This window comes from Pristis pectinata, chromosome 11, assembly GCF_009764475.1.
Source record: "Pristis pectinata isolate sPriPec2 chromosome 11, sPriPec2.1.pri, whole genome shotgun sequence".
In the NCBI taxonomy this organism is placed as follows: Eukaryota; Metazoa; Chordata; class Chondrichthyes; order Rhinopristiformes; family Pristidae; genus Pristis; species Pristis pectinata.
Genome location: NC_067415.1, coordinates 62,290,467 through 62,304,527, shown reverse-complemented (window position 1 = coordinate 62,304,527; position 14,061 = coordinate 62,290,467). Strand labels below are relative to the sequence as shown.

The 14,061-nt window shown below is 43.1% G+C and overlaps 1 protein-coding gene across 1 annotated transcript in view; it reads left to right on the top strand.

Moving 5' to 3' along the window:
• LOC127575814 (claudin-10-like) overlaps positions 1–2,611 on the top strand; it is a 238,612-nt gene extending 236,001 nt beyond the window's left edge. The window contains exon 5 of the mRNA XM_052025939.1: positions 2,520–2,611. Within this exon, the coding sequence (XP_051881899.1) occupies positions 2,520–2,535 (16 nt within the window). The 3' untranslated portion in view covers positions 2,536–2,611. The remainder of the gene's footprint in view (positions 1–2,519) is intronic.
• Positions 2,612–14,061: the final 11,450 nt, after the last annotated feature.

Sequence of the window (14,061 nt, the reverse complement as noted above, 5' to 3'; positions counted from 1 at the left end):
TCTGCCCTCACAACCTCTGCCGGCAGTGCGTTGCACGCACCCACCACTCTGTGTAAAAAACTTATCTCTGATATCCCACTTATATCTTCCTGCAATTACCTTAAAATTATGCCCCGTGTTAGCCATTGTCGCCCTGGGAAAAAATCTTTGACTGTCCACTCAATCTATGCCTCTTATCATCTTGTACACCTCTATCAAGTCACCTCTCATCCTCCTTCTCTCCAAAGAGAAAATCCCCAGCTCACTCAACCTATCCTCTTAAGACAAGCTCACCAATCCAGGCATCAACGTGGAAAATCTCCTCTGCACCCTCTCCAAAGTTTCCACATCCTTCCTGTAATGAGGCAGGCAGAACTGAACACAATACTCCAAGTGTGGTCTAACCAGAGTTCTATAGAGCTGCAACATCACCTCACGGCTCTTGAACTCAATACCCTGATTAATGAAGGCCAACACACCATACACCTTCTTAACAACCCTATCAACCTGCACGGCAACCGTGAGAGATCTATGGCTGTGGACCCCAAGATCCCTCTGTTCCTCCACACTGCTAAGAGTCCTGCCATTAACCTTGTATTCTGCTTTCAAATTCGATCTCCTGAAGTGTATCACTTCACACTTATCCAAGTTGAAGTCCATCTGCCACTTCTCAGCCCAGGTCTGCATCCTATCAATGTTCTGTTGTAATCTACAGCAACCTTTTACACTATCCACAACACCACCAACATTCATGTCATCAGCAAACTTACTAACCCACCCTTCCACATCCTCATCCAAGTCATTTATATAAATCACAAAGAGCAGGGGTCCCTGCGGAACACCACTGGTCACCGACCTCCAGGCAGAATACGCTCCGTCAACCACCACTCCCTGTCTTCTATGGGCAAGCTAATTCTGAATCCACACAGCCAAGTTTTCCTGGATCCCATGCCTTCTGACTTTCTGAATGAGCCTTCCATGAGGAACCTTATCAAATGCCTTATCAGGAACCAAATCCACGCATACCACATCCACTGCTCTACCTTCATCAATGTGCTTTGTCACATCCTCAAAGAATTCAGTCAGGCTCGTGAGGCACGATCTGCTCCTCACAAAGCCATGCTGACTGTCCCTAATCAAACTATGCTTCTCCAAATGCCCATAAATCCTGTCTCTAAGAATCTTCTCCAGTAATTGCCCACCACTGAAGTAAGACTCACTGGCTTGTAATTCCCAGGGTTATTTCTACTCCCTTTCTTAAACAAAGGAACAACATTTGCCACCCTCCAATCATCTGGCACTATTCCTGTGGCCAGTGAGGACACAAAGATCATCACTAAAGGCGGAGCACTCTCCTCCCTCGCTTCCAGTCATAACCTTGGATATATCTTGCCGGCCCCGGTGACTTATCTATCCTAATGTTTTTCAAAAGTTCCAGCACATCCTCTTTCCTCACATCAACATGCCCTAGCGTATAAGCCTGTTGTACGCCATCCTCACAATCATCAAGGTCTCTCTCACTGGGGAATACTGAAGCAAAGTATTCATAATGGACCTCCCCTACCTCTTCCGACTCCAGGCACATGTTTCTTCTTTTATCCCTGATCAGTCCTACCCTCAATCTAGTCACCCCCCTATTCTTCACATACCTGTGGAACACCATGGGTTTTTCCTTGATCCTACTCGCCAAGGACTTCTCATGCCCCCTTCTAGCTCTCCTAATTCCATTCTTATGCTCCCTCCTGGTAACCTTGTAACTCTCCAGAGCCCTGTCTGATCCATGCTTTCCAAACCTTAGGTAAGCTTTTTTCTTCCTCTTGACAAGATATTCTACATCTCTTGTCAACCACGGTTCCTTCACTCTACCCTGCCTCAGTGGGACAAACCTATCCAGAACCCCATGCAAGTACTCCCTAAAAAACCTCCACATTTCCACTGTGCACTTCCCCAACGACATCTGTTCCCAATTTATGCTCCCAAGTTCCTGCCTTACAGCATCAAGATTCCCTTCCATGAGGATTAAATACTTTCCCATATCGTCTGCTCCTATCCCTCTCCAAGGCTGTGGTAAAGGTCAAGGAGTTATAGTCACTGTCTGCAAAATGCTCTCCCACCGAGAGATCTGAAACCTGATCAGGCTCATTGTCTAGTTCCAGGTCCAAAATGGCCTCTCATCGGCCTGTCCACATACTGTGTCAGGAATCCTTCCTGGACACACCTGACAAACTCTGCCCCATCCATCCCCTTTACACACTGGAGGTGTCAATCAATATTTACAAAATATATGACTCTCCTTTTGCCTTCCCAAAATTTAACTGTCCATTTTTCATTTTATGACAAAGTTTTGAAAGATGTCATCTTCTGAAAATTGAAGGAAATTCCAATCCTGACATTGCAGACATTAGATCAGTCTTATGGAGTGTGAACCCACGGAAGCATTTGGCCTGGATGGGGTCCCGGGCAGTGTCCTTAGATGCTGTGTGGATCAGCTGGCGGGGATATTTACAGACATTTCTAACTTCTTCCTACTTCAATCTGAGGTTCCCACCTACTTGAAGAAGACTACTAATCATCCCAGTACTGAAGAAAAATAAGATAATGTGCCTTAATGACTACTACCCGGTAGCTCTGGCATCCACCATCATGAAGTGCTTCAAGAGGCTGGTCATGGCATACATCAACTCCAGCCTCCCAGACCCACTGTAATTTGCCTACTGCCAAAACAGGTCTACAGTGGACTCCATCTCCCTGGCCCTACACTCATCTCTGGACCAGGTGACTAGCAAAGACACCAATGTTAGACTACTAATTATTGTCTACAGCTCTGCCTTCAATTTCATAATTCCAAGCAAACTCGTTTCCAAACTCCTAGACCTAGGACTCAACACCTCCCTTTGCAACTGGATCCTTGACTTCCTGACCAACAGATCGCAATCAGTAAGGATAGGCAGCAACACCTTCGCCATGATTACCCTCAACACTGGTGCCCCAGAAGGCTACGTCCTCAGCCCCCTATTTACTTCCTATACATTCATGACTGCATGACCAGATTCTGCTCTAACTCCATCTACAAGTTTGCAGATGACACCACTGTTGTGGGCCAAATCTCAAATAACAGTAAGTCAAAGTACAGAAAGGAGATAAAGAGCCTAGTGGCATGGTGTCATGACAACAATCTTTCCGTCGATGTTAGCAACACAAAAAAGCTGGTCATTGACTTCAGAAAGTGGAGCTGTGCACATGCTCCTGTTTACATCAATGGTGCTGAGGTCAAGGGGGTTGAGAGCTTCAAGTTCCTAGGAGTGAACATCACCAATAGCCTCTCCTGGTCCAACCATGTAGATTCCTCTGCTTCCTCTGGAGAATAAAGAAGATTGGCATGTCCCTGTTGACCCTCACCAATTTTTATAGATGCACGATATAAAGCATCCTATCTGTATGCATCACAGCTTGGTATGGCAACTTCTCTGCCCGAGACCGCAAGAAACTTCAGAGAGTTGTGGACACACTCAGTACAGCACAGAAACCAGCCTCCCCATCATAAACTCTGTCTATACTTCTTGCTGCCTCGGTAAAGCAGCCAACATAATCAAAGCTACCACCAACCCAGTCATTCTCTCTTCTACCCCTCCCATTTGGCCAAAAATAAAAAAGCCTGAAAGTACGTACCAGCAGACTCAAGGACAGCTGTTCCCCCACTGTTATAAGACTATTGTACAGTCCCCTTATACAATAAGATGGACACTTGACCTCACAATCTACCTCATTATGGCCTTGCACCTTATTGTCTGCCTGCACTTTCTCTGTAACTGTAACAATTTATTCTGCATTATGTTATTGCTTTTTCTTTGTACTACCTAAATGTACTGATGTGATGAAATGATCTGTATAGAGGGGCATGCAAAACAAAGTTTTTCTCTGTACTTCGGTACATGTGACAATAATACACCAATTTACCAAGTTTTACAGTCTAAGAAAAAAACAAGAAAAATGAACATGTTAGTGTAATATCCCTTCTCCACAAAGTAAATTTGATGTTCATACATCAGGTGACTTGGAAGGATGGTTGTCTGGGTGGGGTGGAAGGTACTAAAATTTATGCAGAAAATTTAACAACATATATTAAATGTGGAAACTTTGGAAAAGGTACAGAAGTTTACCAGGATGCTGCCTGTATTAGATGGTTTGAGCTATAAGGAGAAGTTGGACGAACTTCTGCTGTTTTCTCTGAATGTCGGAGGCTGAGGGGAGTTCATAAAATTATTAAAGGCATAGATAGAGTAGAGAGTCAGAATTCTTTCCTAGGGCAGAAGCATCAAGTATTAGAGAAAATGCATGAAGTTGAGAAGGGAAAAGTTTAAAGGAGATGTGCGGGGCAAGGATTTTTTTTTATACGCAGGGTGGTATTTGCCTGGAACTGGATAGTGGTGGAGGCAGATACGTTAGTGGTAGATTGACACATGAATATGCAGGGAATGGAGGAATATGAATCATGTGCAGGCAGAAGAGTTGGTTTAATTTGGCATCATGTTTGGCACAGACGTTGTGGGCCAAGGGGCCTGTTCCTGTACTATGTATAATTTTGCAAGACATCTGAGATAAAGCAATATTTTTATGGTTATATACAGGCATAATCACTTACAGATTCTATCCCAAGGTTTTCTAACTTTTCAGCCAAACTTTGCTCAACTATTTTATGCAATTCTTTCACTACAGTTGGATTTTTTTGCAAGACTTTTCTAAGATCTTCATTGCAAATTGATATTTCTGGTAGATGTTTAATATCTGAAAAAGAAAACATTTTAATGATTGCTTCTCACCCAGCTTATAGTATGACAGATGAATGCAATAAAGTCAATTCTAGTTAGGAGAAGCAAATGGGATTTGGTGCTGGTGGTACAGTGGGAACTAATCCCATGAGTTGAATATCATATAACAATATATAGATATGTAAATAGTTAATCTTACATCTATTTTATTGCCAATTCTGTTTGCTTCTTCCTTGATAACTTAGCCTGTTTTCACCCCTGCCCCAACGACAAAATCCCTCATGACTTTCACCCCATTTGTCACCTCCAGACTTGACTATTCCATTGTTGTCCTGACTGGACTTAATTTTTTCCTTTTTCCAGAAACAAGAGCCCTGCTGCATTTGCAGTTATATTCCAACTCAATCAATTATCACATATTCAGTGATTACTGATGTACATTGGCTATTGTTCAATCAAGACCTACAGTTTATAATTCTCATCATTATGTTTAAATAAGCTTATAACCTTAAGTACACAAGGAAATAGGAAACCATACAAAAAAGGAAAAGAGAAATCAAGAAAATAGGGGACAAAGCTTATTGGTTTCTGAAAACAAGCAGGAAGAATGGTTTCATGCCATGATCACATTAGTGTGAAGCTAGAGTGGATAAAACTCCAAATACGCATTGAAACATTTAGTGTTTGGCATCCAGCATCCAAACAATATGATTGGATCTTCTGTCCTCACACCAGCACTAATGCCAGGACTTGCTTGTGCTTCACTGGAGTCCAGCAGCGCAGTCCCAATTTCCAGGTCTGGGAAGTCTGCTCAATAAGTCTGCATGTGCAGTAGTCCCATTTAGTATGAGTTTGGAATTATGTCAATTGTTTAAGAATATTGCCCAGAGAGATGGCACAATGCTGCTGCTTCACAATTCCAGCAACCTGGAATTGATTCTGACCTCTGGTGCTGCTATGAATGGAATTTGCATGTTCCCCCTGTGCCTGTGTGGGTTTCTCCCAGTGTCCAGTTTCTTCCCACATCCTAAAAGGATGCTTTTTGATGGGTTTAACTGATTACCCATAAACTACACTGAATGTGGGTGTGTGGTCAGAGAATCAGGGTGATATTGACCAGCACGTGAGAGAGAAAAGGTTAAATACAGGGAAATGACTGGAGAAATGAAATTGATGTAATTTCCCTGAGTGCCAGGATAAACACCGTGGCCTACTTCAGTATCATAAAGAAATATGTGATGGGATGATTTGGGTCATGTTGTTCCACATAGAACCAGTCATTGGCTAGTCACAACAAAAGTATGTTTTTATGTCACAAGTTCATTAACACACCTTGCACAAATTTCTGCAGTCAACTATAGAAGACCTTAGAAGCTGATTGCTGATTACACTATATCTGATGACCACAATGACTTTGGTTGAGGTCAAACATCCTTAACACAGTAAATGCCTCCTTACATGTGTCTCTGTGATAGATCTATGATGGTGCTGTATGGGCTGGAGCTGTAGGACAAAAACTGTTCTTATCCATCTGGGGTAAACAGGGCCCCACATTAATCTTTGGGGAGTAATGTCTCCAGAGGTTAAGATTTCCTAACTAGTGAGAGAAGTCTGTGATCTTCCATGGACACAGATTCAGTAACACAATCCTGCTTGCACTCCTCTGCATGTGGAGATCAATGCCACTAACATCTTAGTTTTCTAGCTTCTGGATCACTCCAGATGATAATGGCAGCTAATCCATGCTATATTTCACAATTTACTGCCTACCATACCTTTGAAGTCTCCAATGTTCTGAACTCAGGGAAAAGGAACTTTGTCCATTTTTTCTATAGATGAGAACCCGAGGCTGATAGGCTGCAAAGATTTGCTAGCAAAGTGGACTTTCAGAAGATTCAGGTGCTTCATGCTCTCCTTCAGAACCTGGAATTCTCCAAGAATCACATGAGCCATGATTCCTGAACCTGGTTGAACACGAACATGGACTTTAGCAGGACCTTCAACAAGGTCCTGCATGGTAGGCTGGTCAGGAAGCTTAGGTCCCATAGAATCTAGGGGGATTCAAAATTAGCTCAGAGGTAGGAAGCAGAGGGTGGTGCTTGGAGGTTGTTTCTTGGAATGGAGGCTGGTGACTAGTGGTGTGCCACAGGGATCAGTGTTAGGACCCTTGTTATTTCTTCTTTATATAAATGATTTGGATGTGAGTGCACAGCTTGATCATTAAGTTTGCAGGTGACATGAAATTAGGAGGGGTTGTCAATAGTGGAAAAGGTTATCCTCGATTACAGGGGAATCTTGATCAGTAATGAAAGTGGACTGAGGAGTGACAAATGGATACCAGTACAGAAACGTGTGAGGTGATGTACTTTGGAAAGTCAAACCAGCGTAGGACTTATGCTATGAATGGTAGGGCACTAGGGAGTGTAATGTGACAGAGGAACCTAGGAATACAAATGCATAGTTCATTGAAAACAGTGTCACAGGTAGTCTGGGTGTGATGAAAGCATTCAGCACACTGGCTTTCATAGAATCATAGAACAGTACAGCACAATACAGGGCCCTTTGGCCCACGATGTTGTGCTGACCTTTAAACCTCGCCTAAGACTATCTAACCCCTTCCTCCACATATCCCTCTATTTTAAATTCCTCCATATGCTTATCTAGCAACCTCTTGAATCTGACCAATGTACCTGACTCCACCACCACCCCAGGCAGCAGTCAGGGCACTGAGTATAGGAGTTGGGACACTATGTTGCAGTTGTATAAGTTGTTGGTGAAGCACACTTGGAGTACTATGTACAGTTTTAGTCACCCTGTTATAGGAAAGACATGGTTAAACTGGAAAGATGCAGTAAACAGTTACACGCATGTTGCCACAACTTGAGGGCCTGAGCTATAGGAAGAGGTTGGCCAGGCTAGGTCTTTATTTCTTGGAACATAGGAGAATGAGGGTCGAATTATGAGAGGCATAGAGTAAGGTGGACGGTAACAGTCTTTTCCCCAGGTAGCCGGATCCAAAACTAAGCAGCATAGGTTTAGGGTGAGAGGGGAAAACTATTTTAAAGGGACCTGAGAGGCAACTTTTCACTCAGAGGGTGTAAGTATATGGAATAAGTTGACAGAGGAAGTGCTTGAGGCAGGTACAATTAAGAAGCACTTGGATAGTACATGGGGGGGGGCTTGGAGGGATATGGGCCAAACACAGGAAATTGGGATTAGCTGGGTGGGCACTGTGGTCAGCATGGACTTGTTGGGTTGAAGAGCCTGTATCTGTGTTGTATTGCTCTATGGCTCTTTGATTATCTACATGCTGATTTAAGAAACTTAATTGGATTCACCAAACAAATTCTACCCTATCTAACCCCTTTTGCAGTAAGGAGGGTCCCAGTCTATACTGGGGAAGTTGAAGTTGAAGTCATGCACTACGACAACGTTGTTGTTTTGCACCTTCCCTAATCTTCCTGCACATCTGTCCCTCAATGTCCCTGTGGCTGTTGGGGCTCTGTAGTATAATCCCACAAGTGATTGCAACTTTCTTATTTTTGGTTCTGTCCATATAGACTCAGTGGATGAGCTCTCCATTGTGTCCCCTCTGAGTGCAGCTGTGATAGTGTCCCTAATTAGTAGTAGAATTCCTCCTCCTCCTCTTTTACCTCCCTCTTATCTCTTCCAAAACATTGAAACCCTGGAACATTAAGCAGCCAGTCCTGTCCCTCTCTCAACCAAGTCTCTGTAATGGCAACAGCATCACAGTTCCATTGACCCATGTTCTAAGTTCATCACCCTTATTCTTAATGTTCGTTGCATTAAAATAAACACACTTCAAACTTTCCACCCCATTACCTTGCCCCTTGCCTGTCCTTCCTTACAGATGTGCTAGTCATGATATCTACCTACCCCTCAATCCCTCCACTTTCTGACCTAGTGCTCTGGTTCCCATTCCATTCTGTATTAACTTGCACACTCCTATCTGCCTCACTGCTGCTTTGGATCCCACCCACTGCCAATCTAGTTTAAACCCTCCCTAGTATCACTAGCAGATCTGCCCGCCAGAATATTGGTTCCCCCTCCAGTTTACATGCAACCTGTCCCTCTTGCACAGGTCACCTTCTGTCCCAGAAGAGATCGCAATGGTCCAATATCTGAATCCCTGCCCCGTGCACCAACCCTGCAGCCATGCATTCATCTGCCTTATCTTCCTTTTCTTATCCTCACTAGCTCATGGCACAGGGAGTAATCCAGAGATTACTACCCTCGAGGTCCTGCTTTTTTAATCTCTTTCCTGACTCCCTATATTCATGCCGCAGGGACCTCATCCCTTCCACGACTTATGTCATTTATGCCAACATGCACAATGACTTCTGGCTGCTCCCCCTCCCCTTTGAGAACGTTCTGCAACTGCTCAGGGACATCCTCGAGCCTGGCACCAGGGAAGGCAACACAAGAATACCTTTTGGGCCACAGAATCTCCTGTCTGCCCTCCTAACTATCGAGTCTCCTATCACTAGATTCCTGTCTGCCTTCACCCTTACCCACTGAGCCTCAGAGCCAGTTCTGGTGCCACAGACCTGGCCGCTGCTTTCTCCTGAACAGTCACCAGCCACCCCACCACACTAAAACTCTTATCAGTGATGTTCTTGGATGCTCCCGGATGATCTAAGTGTGTCCAGCTCCAGCTCCTTAACGCGATGAGCCGGAGCTGCAGCTGGACACACTTCCCACGGGTGTAGTCCTCAGGGACATAGGAATTTCCCTGATCTTCCACATCTTGCAGGACAAGCATACCACTGCCCTAATTGCCATCCTGACTCACTAAGTGTGAAGATTAAAGTTGAAACACCTTACTTGTGCTTACCCCTGCTCTGTCTTTTCCCTGAAGCCTCACAGCCAAAGCCTCGGCAATTGACCTCAAACACAATACAGCATTCAAACAAAGCCACTATCAAAATGGCTGCTCTGCTAGACCCTGCCTTCTAGCTCTTACCTTAATGGCTGCTAAAGGACTTGTAAGGACTTATTTCCTTTTTTTAAAAGCAAGTCCTCACCTGCAAAACAAATTGCAAGCAGTGCTGGCTCCTCCCCTTAATTCACAAGATATTGGAGGTAAGGTTGGATATGGATAAATAAGTTTTTGGACACAGGAACAAGAATAAAGAATAACTGGGTCTCTTTTCAAGTGGCAAGAGATGACTTCAAGTGGGGTACCACTGAGACTAATACTGGCATAGTATCCATGCACGATATACATTAATGATTTGGATGAAATAATTAAATATAATATCTCCAATGCAGATAACACAAAGCTGAGGATGCAGAGAAGGGAGGGAGTGGGTTGATACTTGTGGATACCATGTGGATAATTGTGAAGTTATCTACTTTAATGGAAGGTAGATTATCTGAATGGCAATAAATTGAAAAGGGGGGGGGGAAGAGCAAAATATTGCTCCCAAAGGTCTCTCTGTACATCAATGCTCCTAAGGTCCCTGCAGTGATCTCTGTGGTGAACCACTTATTACAGACTTCTAATCAGAAAAAAAACACTCATCCACCAATATCCTCTGCCACCTACCATCAAGCCAACTTTGGATCCAACATGCCTCGGATCCCTTGTGCCTTTACCATCTGGAACCATCCTCCACACAGTTCACTGTACTTCCAAGTTTAATATCATTTGCAACTTGGCAACTGTGACCTACACACCCAAGTCTAAATCACTAATCTATATTAAAGGAAAATCAATGACCTTATTACTGACTCCCGGGGAACTCCCAGTTGCTTCTCTCTGCTCTGAAACAATCTTTCATTCTTGCTCTCTGTTTCCTGGAAATTGGCAATTTCTCCAGCTGACAGCTTCTTTTATTCCATGGGCTTCATTCTTGTTGACAAAACCTATTATGTGCCATCTTATTCAATGTCCTCAGGTTAATCTAGATATAACACATTGATCTCCTCTGTTAGAAGACTGTAACATCTGCAGCTTTCTCAGTCATCGAGCTATAGATCGGAAACAACACAGAAACAGGTCCTTTGGTCCACCATGTACATGCTGAACATTTGCCCATCTGCACCAATTCCATTTGCAAACATTAGGGCCATATCAGTCTATGCCTTGCCTATTCAAATGCCTGTCTAACTACCTCTTAAATATACTGATTGTAGCTGACTCCACCACCTCTCTGCAGCAAGTTCTGGATATCAACCACACTCTTTGGGGAAAAAAAAATCTTTCCCTCAAATCTTCTTTAAAACTCCTCCTTATCACCTTAAATGTGTGCCCTTTTGTTTCTGATACCTCTACCATGAGAAAAAGGTTCTGAATATATATCCTATCGATGCCTCTTATAACTTCATATACCACATTTCAGCTTCCTTCCCTCCAGGAAAAACAAACCTAACCTGTCCAATCCAGGCAACATCCTGGTGAATTTCCTCTGCACTCTTTCCTGTGAACCACATCCTCAGGTTCCACACCTGAATCAATAGGTATACGGCAGATTATTGCTGCGGTCTCTGTGGGTAGCTTCAACTTCCCAACATTGACTGGGAAACTCCTTAGTGTAAAAGGTTTAGATGGGGCAGAATTTGTTAGGTGTTTCCAAAAGGGTTTCTTGAAGCAGTTTGTAGATAGTCCAACCAGACAGGAATCTATACTGGATCTTGTACTGGGGAATGAGCCTGGCCAGGTGACTGACCTTTCAGTGGATGAACGGTTGGGAAACAGTGATCACAACTCCTTAAGCTTTAAGATATCTATAAATAAGGATGAATCAGGATAGGAGTGGATCTTGCAGGGAAAGTATTAAATTGGGGGTGGGTAAATTATGAGGGCATCAAACAGGAAGCTAGGAAGAGTTAATTGAGAAGAGATTTTTTTCAGGCAAATTCATATCTGACATGTGAAGGGTTGTTTAAAGACCAGCTGCAAGGTACAGGAAACTTGGATGATGAGACACGTAGTTAATTTAGTCAGGAAGGATGAAGTTGGAATCAAACAGGACACTTGAGGACTATAAAGGAGCCAGAAGGGAACTCAAGATGGGATAGTACCGCTAGAAGGGGTCATGAAAAGTCCTTGTCTAGTAGGATTAAAGGGAATCCCAAGGCATTCTGCACATACATCAAGGGCAAAAGGAAAACTAGGGAAAGGGTAGGGATTGCTCAAGGATAAAGGGAGGGAACTTGCGCCTAGAGGCAAGAGGATGTGGACGAGATCCTAAATGAGTACTTTGCGCCGGTATTTACCAAAGAGAAGGATGTAGAGGATAGTGAGATCGGGGAGGAGCATGCTGAGATTCTAGGCCATTTTGAGATTAGGTCCCTTGAAAAATATTAAGTTGGAAAAGTCTCCAGGGCCTGATCAGATATACCCCATGTTATTGAGAGAGGTGAGAGATGAGATTGCTGGGGCCTTGGCCAAGATCATTATACCTTGTCTAACCACAAGTACGGTGCCTGAGGACTAGCGAGTGTCTAACATTGTTCCTTTGTTCAAGAAGGGAAATAGGGATAATCTCGGTAATTATAGACTGTTGAGTTTCATGTCAGTAGTAGGGAAACTAATGTCCTTAGAAATAGAATTTATGAGTATTTAGAGAAGAATGGTCTAATTAGAGACAGACAGCATGGCTTTGTGTGGGGCAGGTCTTGTCTGACTAATCTGATAGAGTTTTATGAGGAGGTGATGAAGATCGAGCAGTGGATGTTGCATACATGGATTTTGGTAAGGCATTTGATAAGGTCCAACATGATTAGCTCATCTAGAAAGTTAGGATGCATTAGGATTCTATGTTCTAATATTCATCAGCATCTTCAGATGCATCCCATCTGGACCAGGTGATTGATCCATTTTAAGTTTGAATAGACTTTTCAACGTGTTCTTTATCAATTCTCAGCCATCCGAGAACTTCAATTACACTTCTTTTGTTCAGAATCCAGCATCTTCTTCCTTTTAAAGTGCTCATTTAATACCTGCAGCCATGCTCTTTGCCTCCAGAAGTAAATTTTCTTTCGGGTCATTTCCTTCTTACAACATTTTACCCATCCACGATCATTTAACCTAGAAGAGTTCAGCACAGGAACAGGCCCTTCAGCCCACAATGTCTGTGCTGAACTCAGTGTCAAATTTTTCATACTTTCTTTTATTTCATCTTTTACTTCTGGTCTGAGCTTCCACATTTGGCCTAGTTTGGAACTTTGGAATATATCCTCTTATCTGCTTTCTTTGTTCAACAACTCATTATCATTTTGGTCAACTCTGGCTTTAATTTCCTAACTCTCTTCCAGTATGGGGAATGTACCTGGACTGTGGCTGAAACATTTCCATCTTATAATATTTAGATAAATTTTTTGGATGCCAAGTTTTGATTACAATTTGCTTACAAGACCTGCTGCACACAAAGCCAGATCCAAAGCTCATTGAAATTCACTCTTCTCCAACTATTTTTTTATTATTAAGTAGAGTGTCTTTTTCTTTTCCTGCAGCTACTTAAAATCTTATGTTCAGTATTTCCTTGACATGCTCCACTGATACATGTTCCTCTTGGCCTGGCTCATTTCCCAGAACCAAGTCCAACCACCTTTCTTCTTAGACTGGAAACATACTGATCAAGGAAGTTCTGAACACACTCAGAAACTCCTCCCCTTTGCTCCTTATGTTAATTTTATTCCAAACTACATTTGAATAGTTAAAGTTCCCATTGTTACGACTCAATGGCTTTTCCACATCCTGGCACTTTGGCTCTCTTATTGGCTCCTTTGTAACAGGTCCAGTGGAAGCTGCTTTTCAATATCTTCTTGCCTTGCTGCTCCACTTCTTCCTCCTCCTGATGAGAAGTTCCTGGGCAAGGAACATGTACATTATTATAACTTTGTGGAACATGCAGCAAGCCATGTTGCAGCGAGAGACCCACTTTAGAGGGTATGGATGGAATAAGCCTCCAAGTTAGTCCAGGCATCTAAATGTTTATTCATTCCAGTGGTGGTCTCCATTGTACTTTTTGGCACTGAATATTTCTCACTGAGTGCTTTTCTTATTTGTGCAGATGTGGCTAGAGGTAGTAGCCATTGGTTTTTCCAGCAGTCACATTATCATGCTTTGGTCTAGTCTGGCTGCAGGGAATATGGGCACCACTCTATACTGAGGGTAGTCTACAAATTGCAAGATGTTTGAAGCTCCTGCTTGAAAGGAGCTCATCGCAAAAATGTCAAGGATCATTGGGATCTTAATTATCACAGACTCAGCTCCAGATCTCTGCAAACATCTGCCTGGTAAACTTTAGTCCCATGAGCATTGCTTCTCAATAAGGTGAATAAA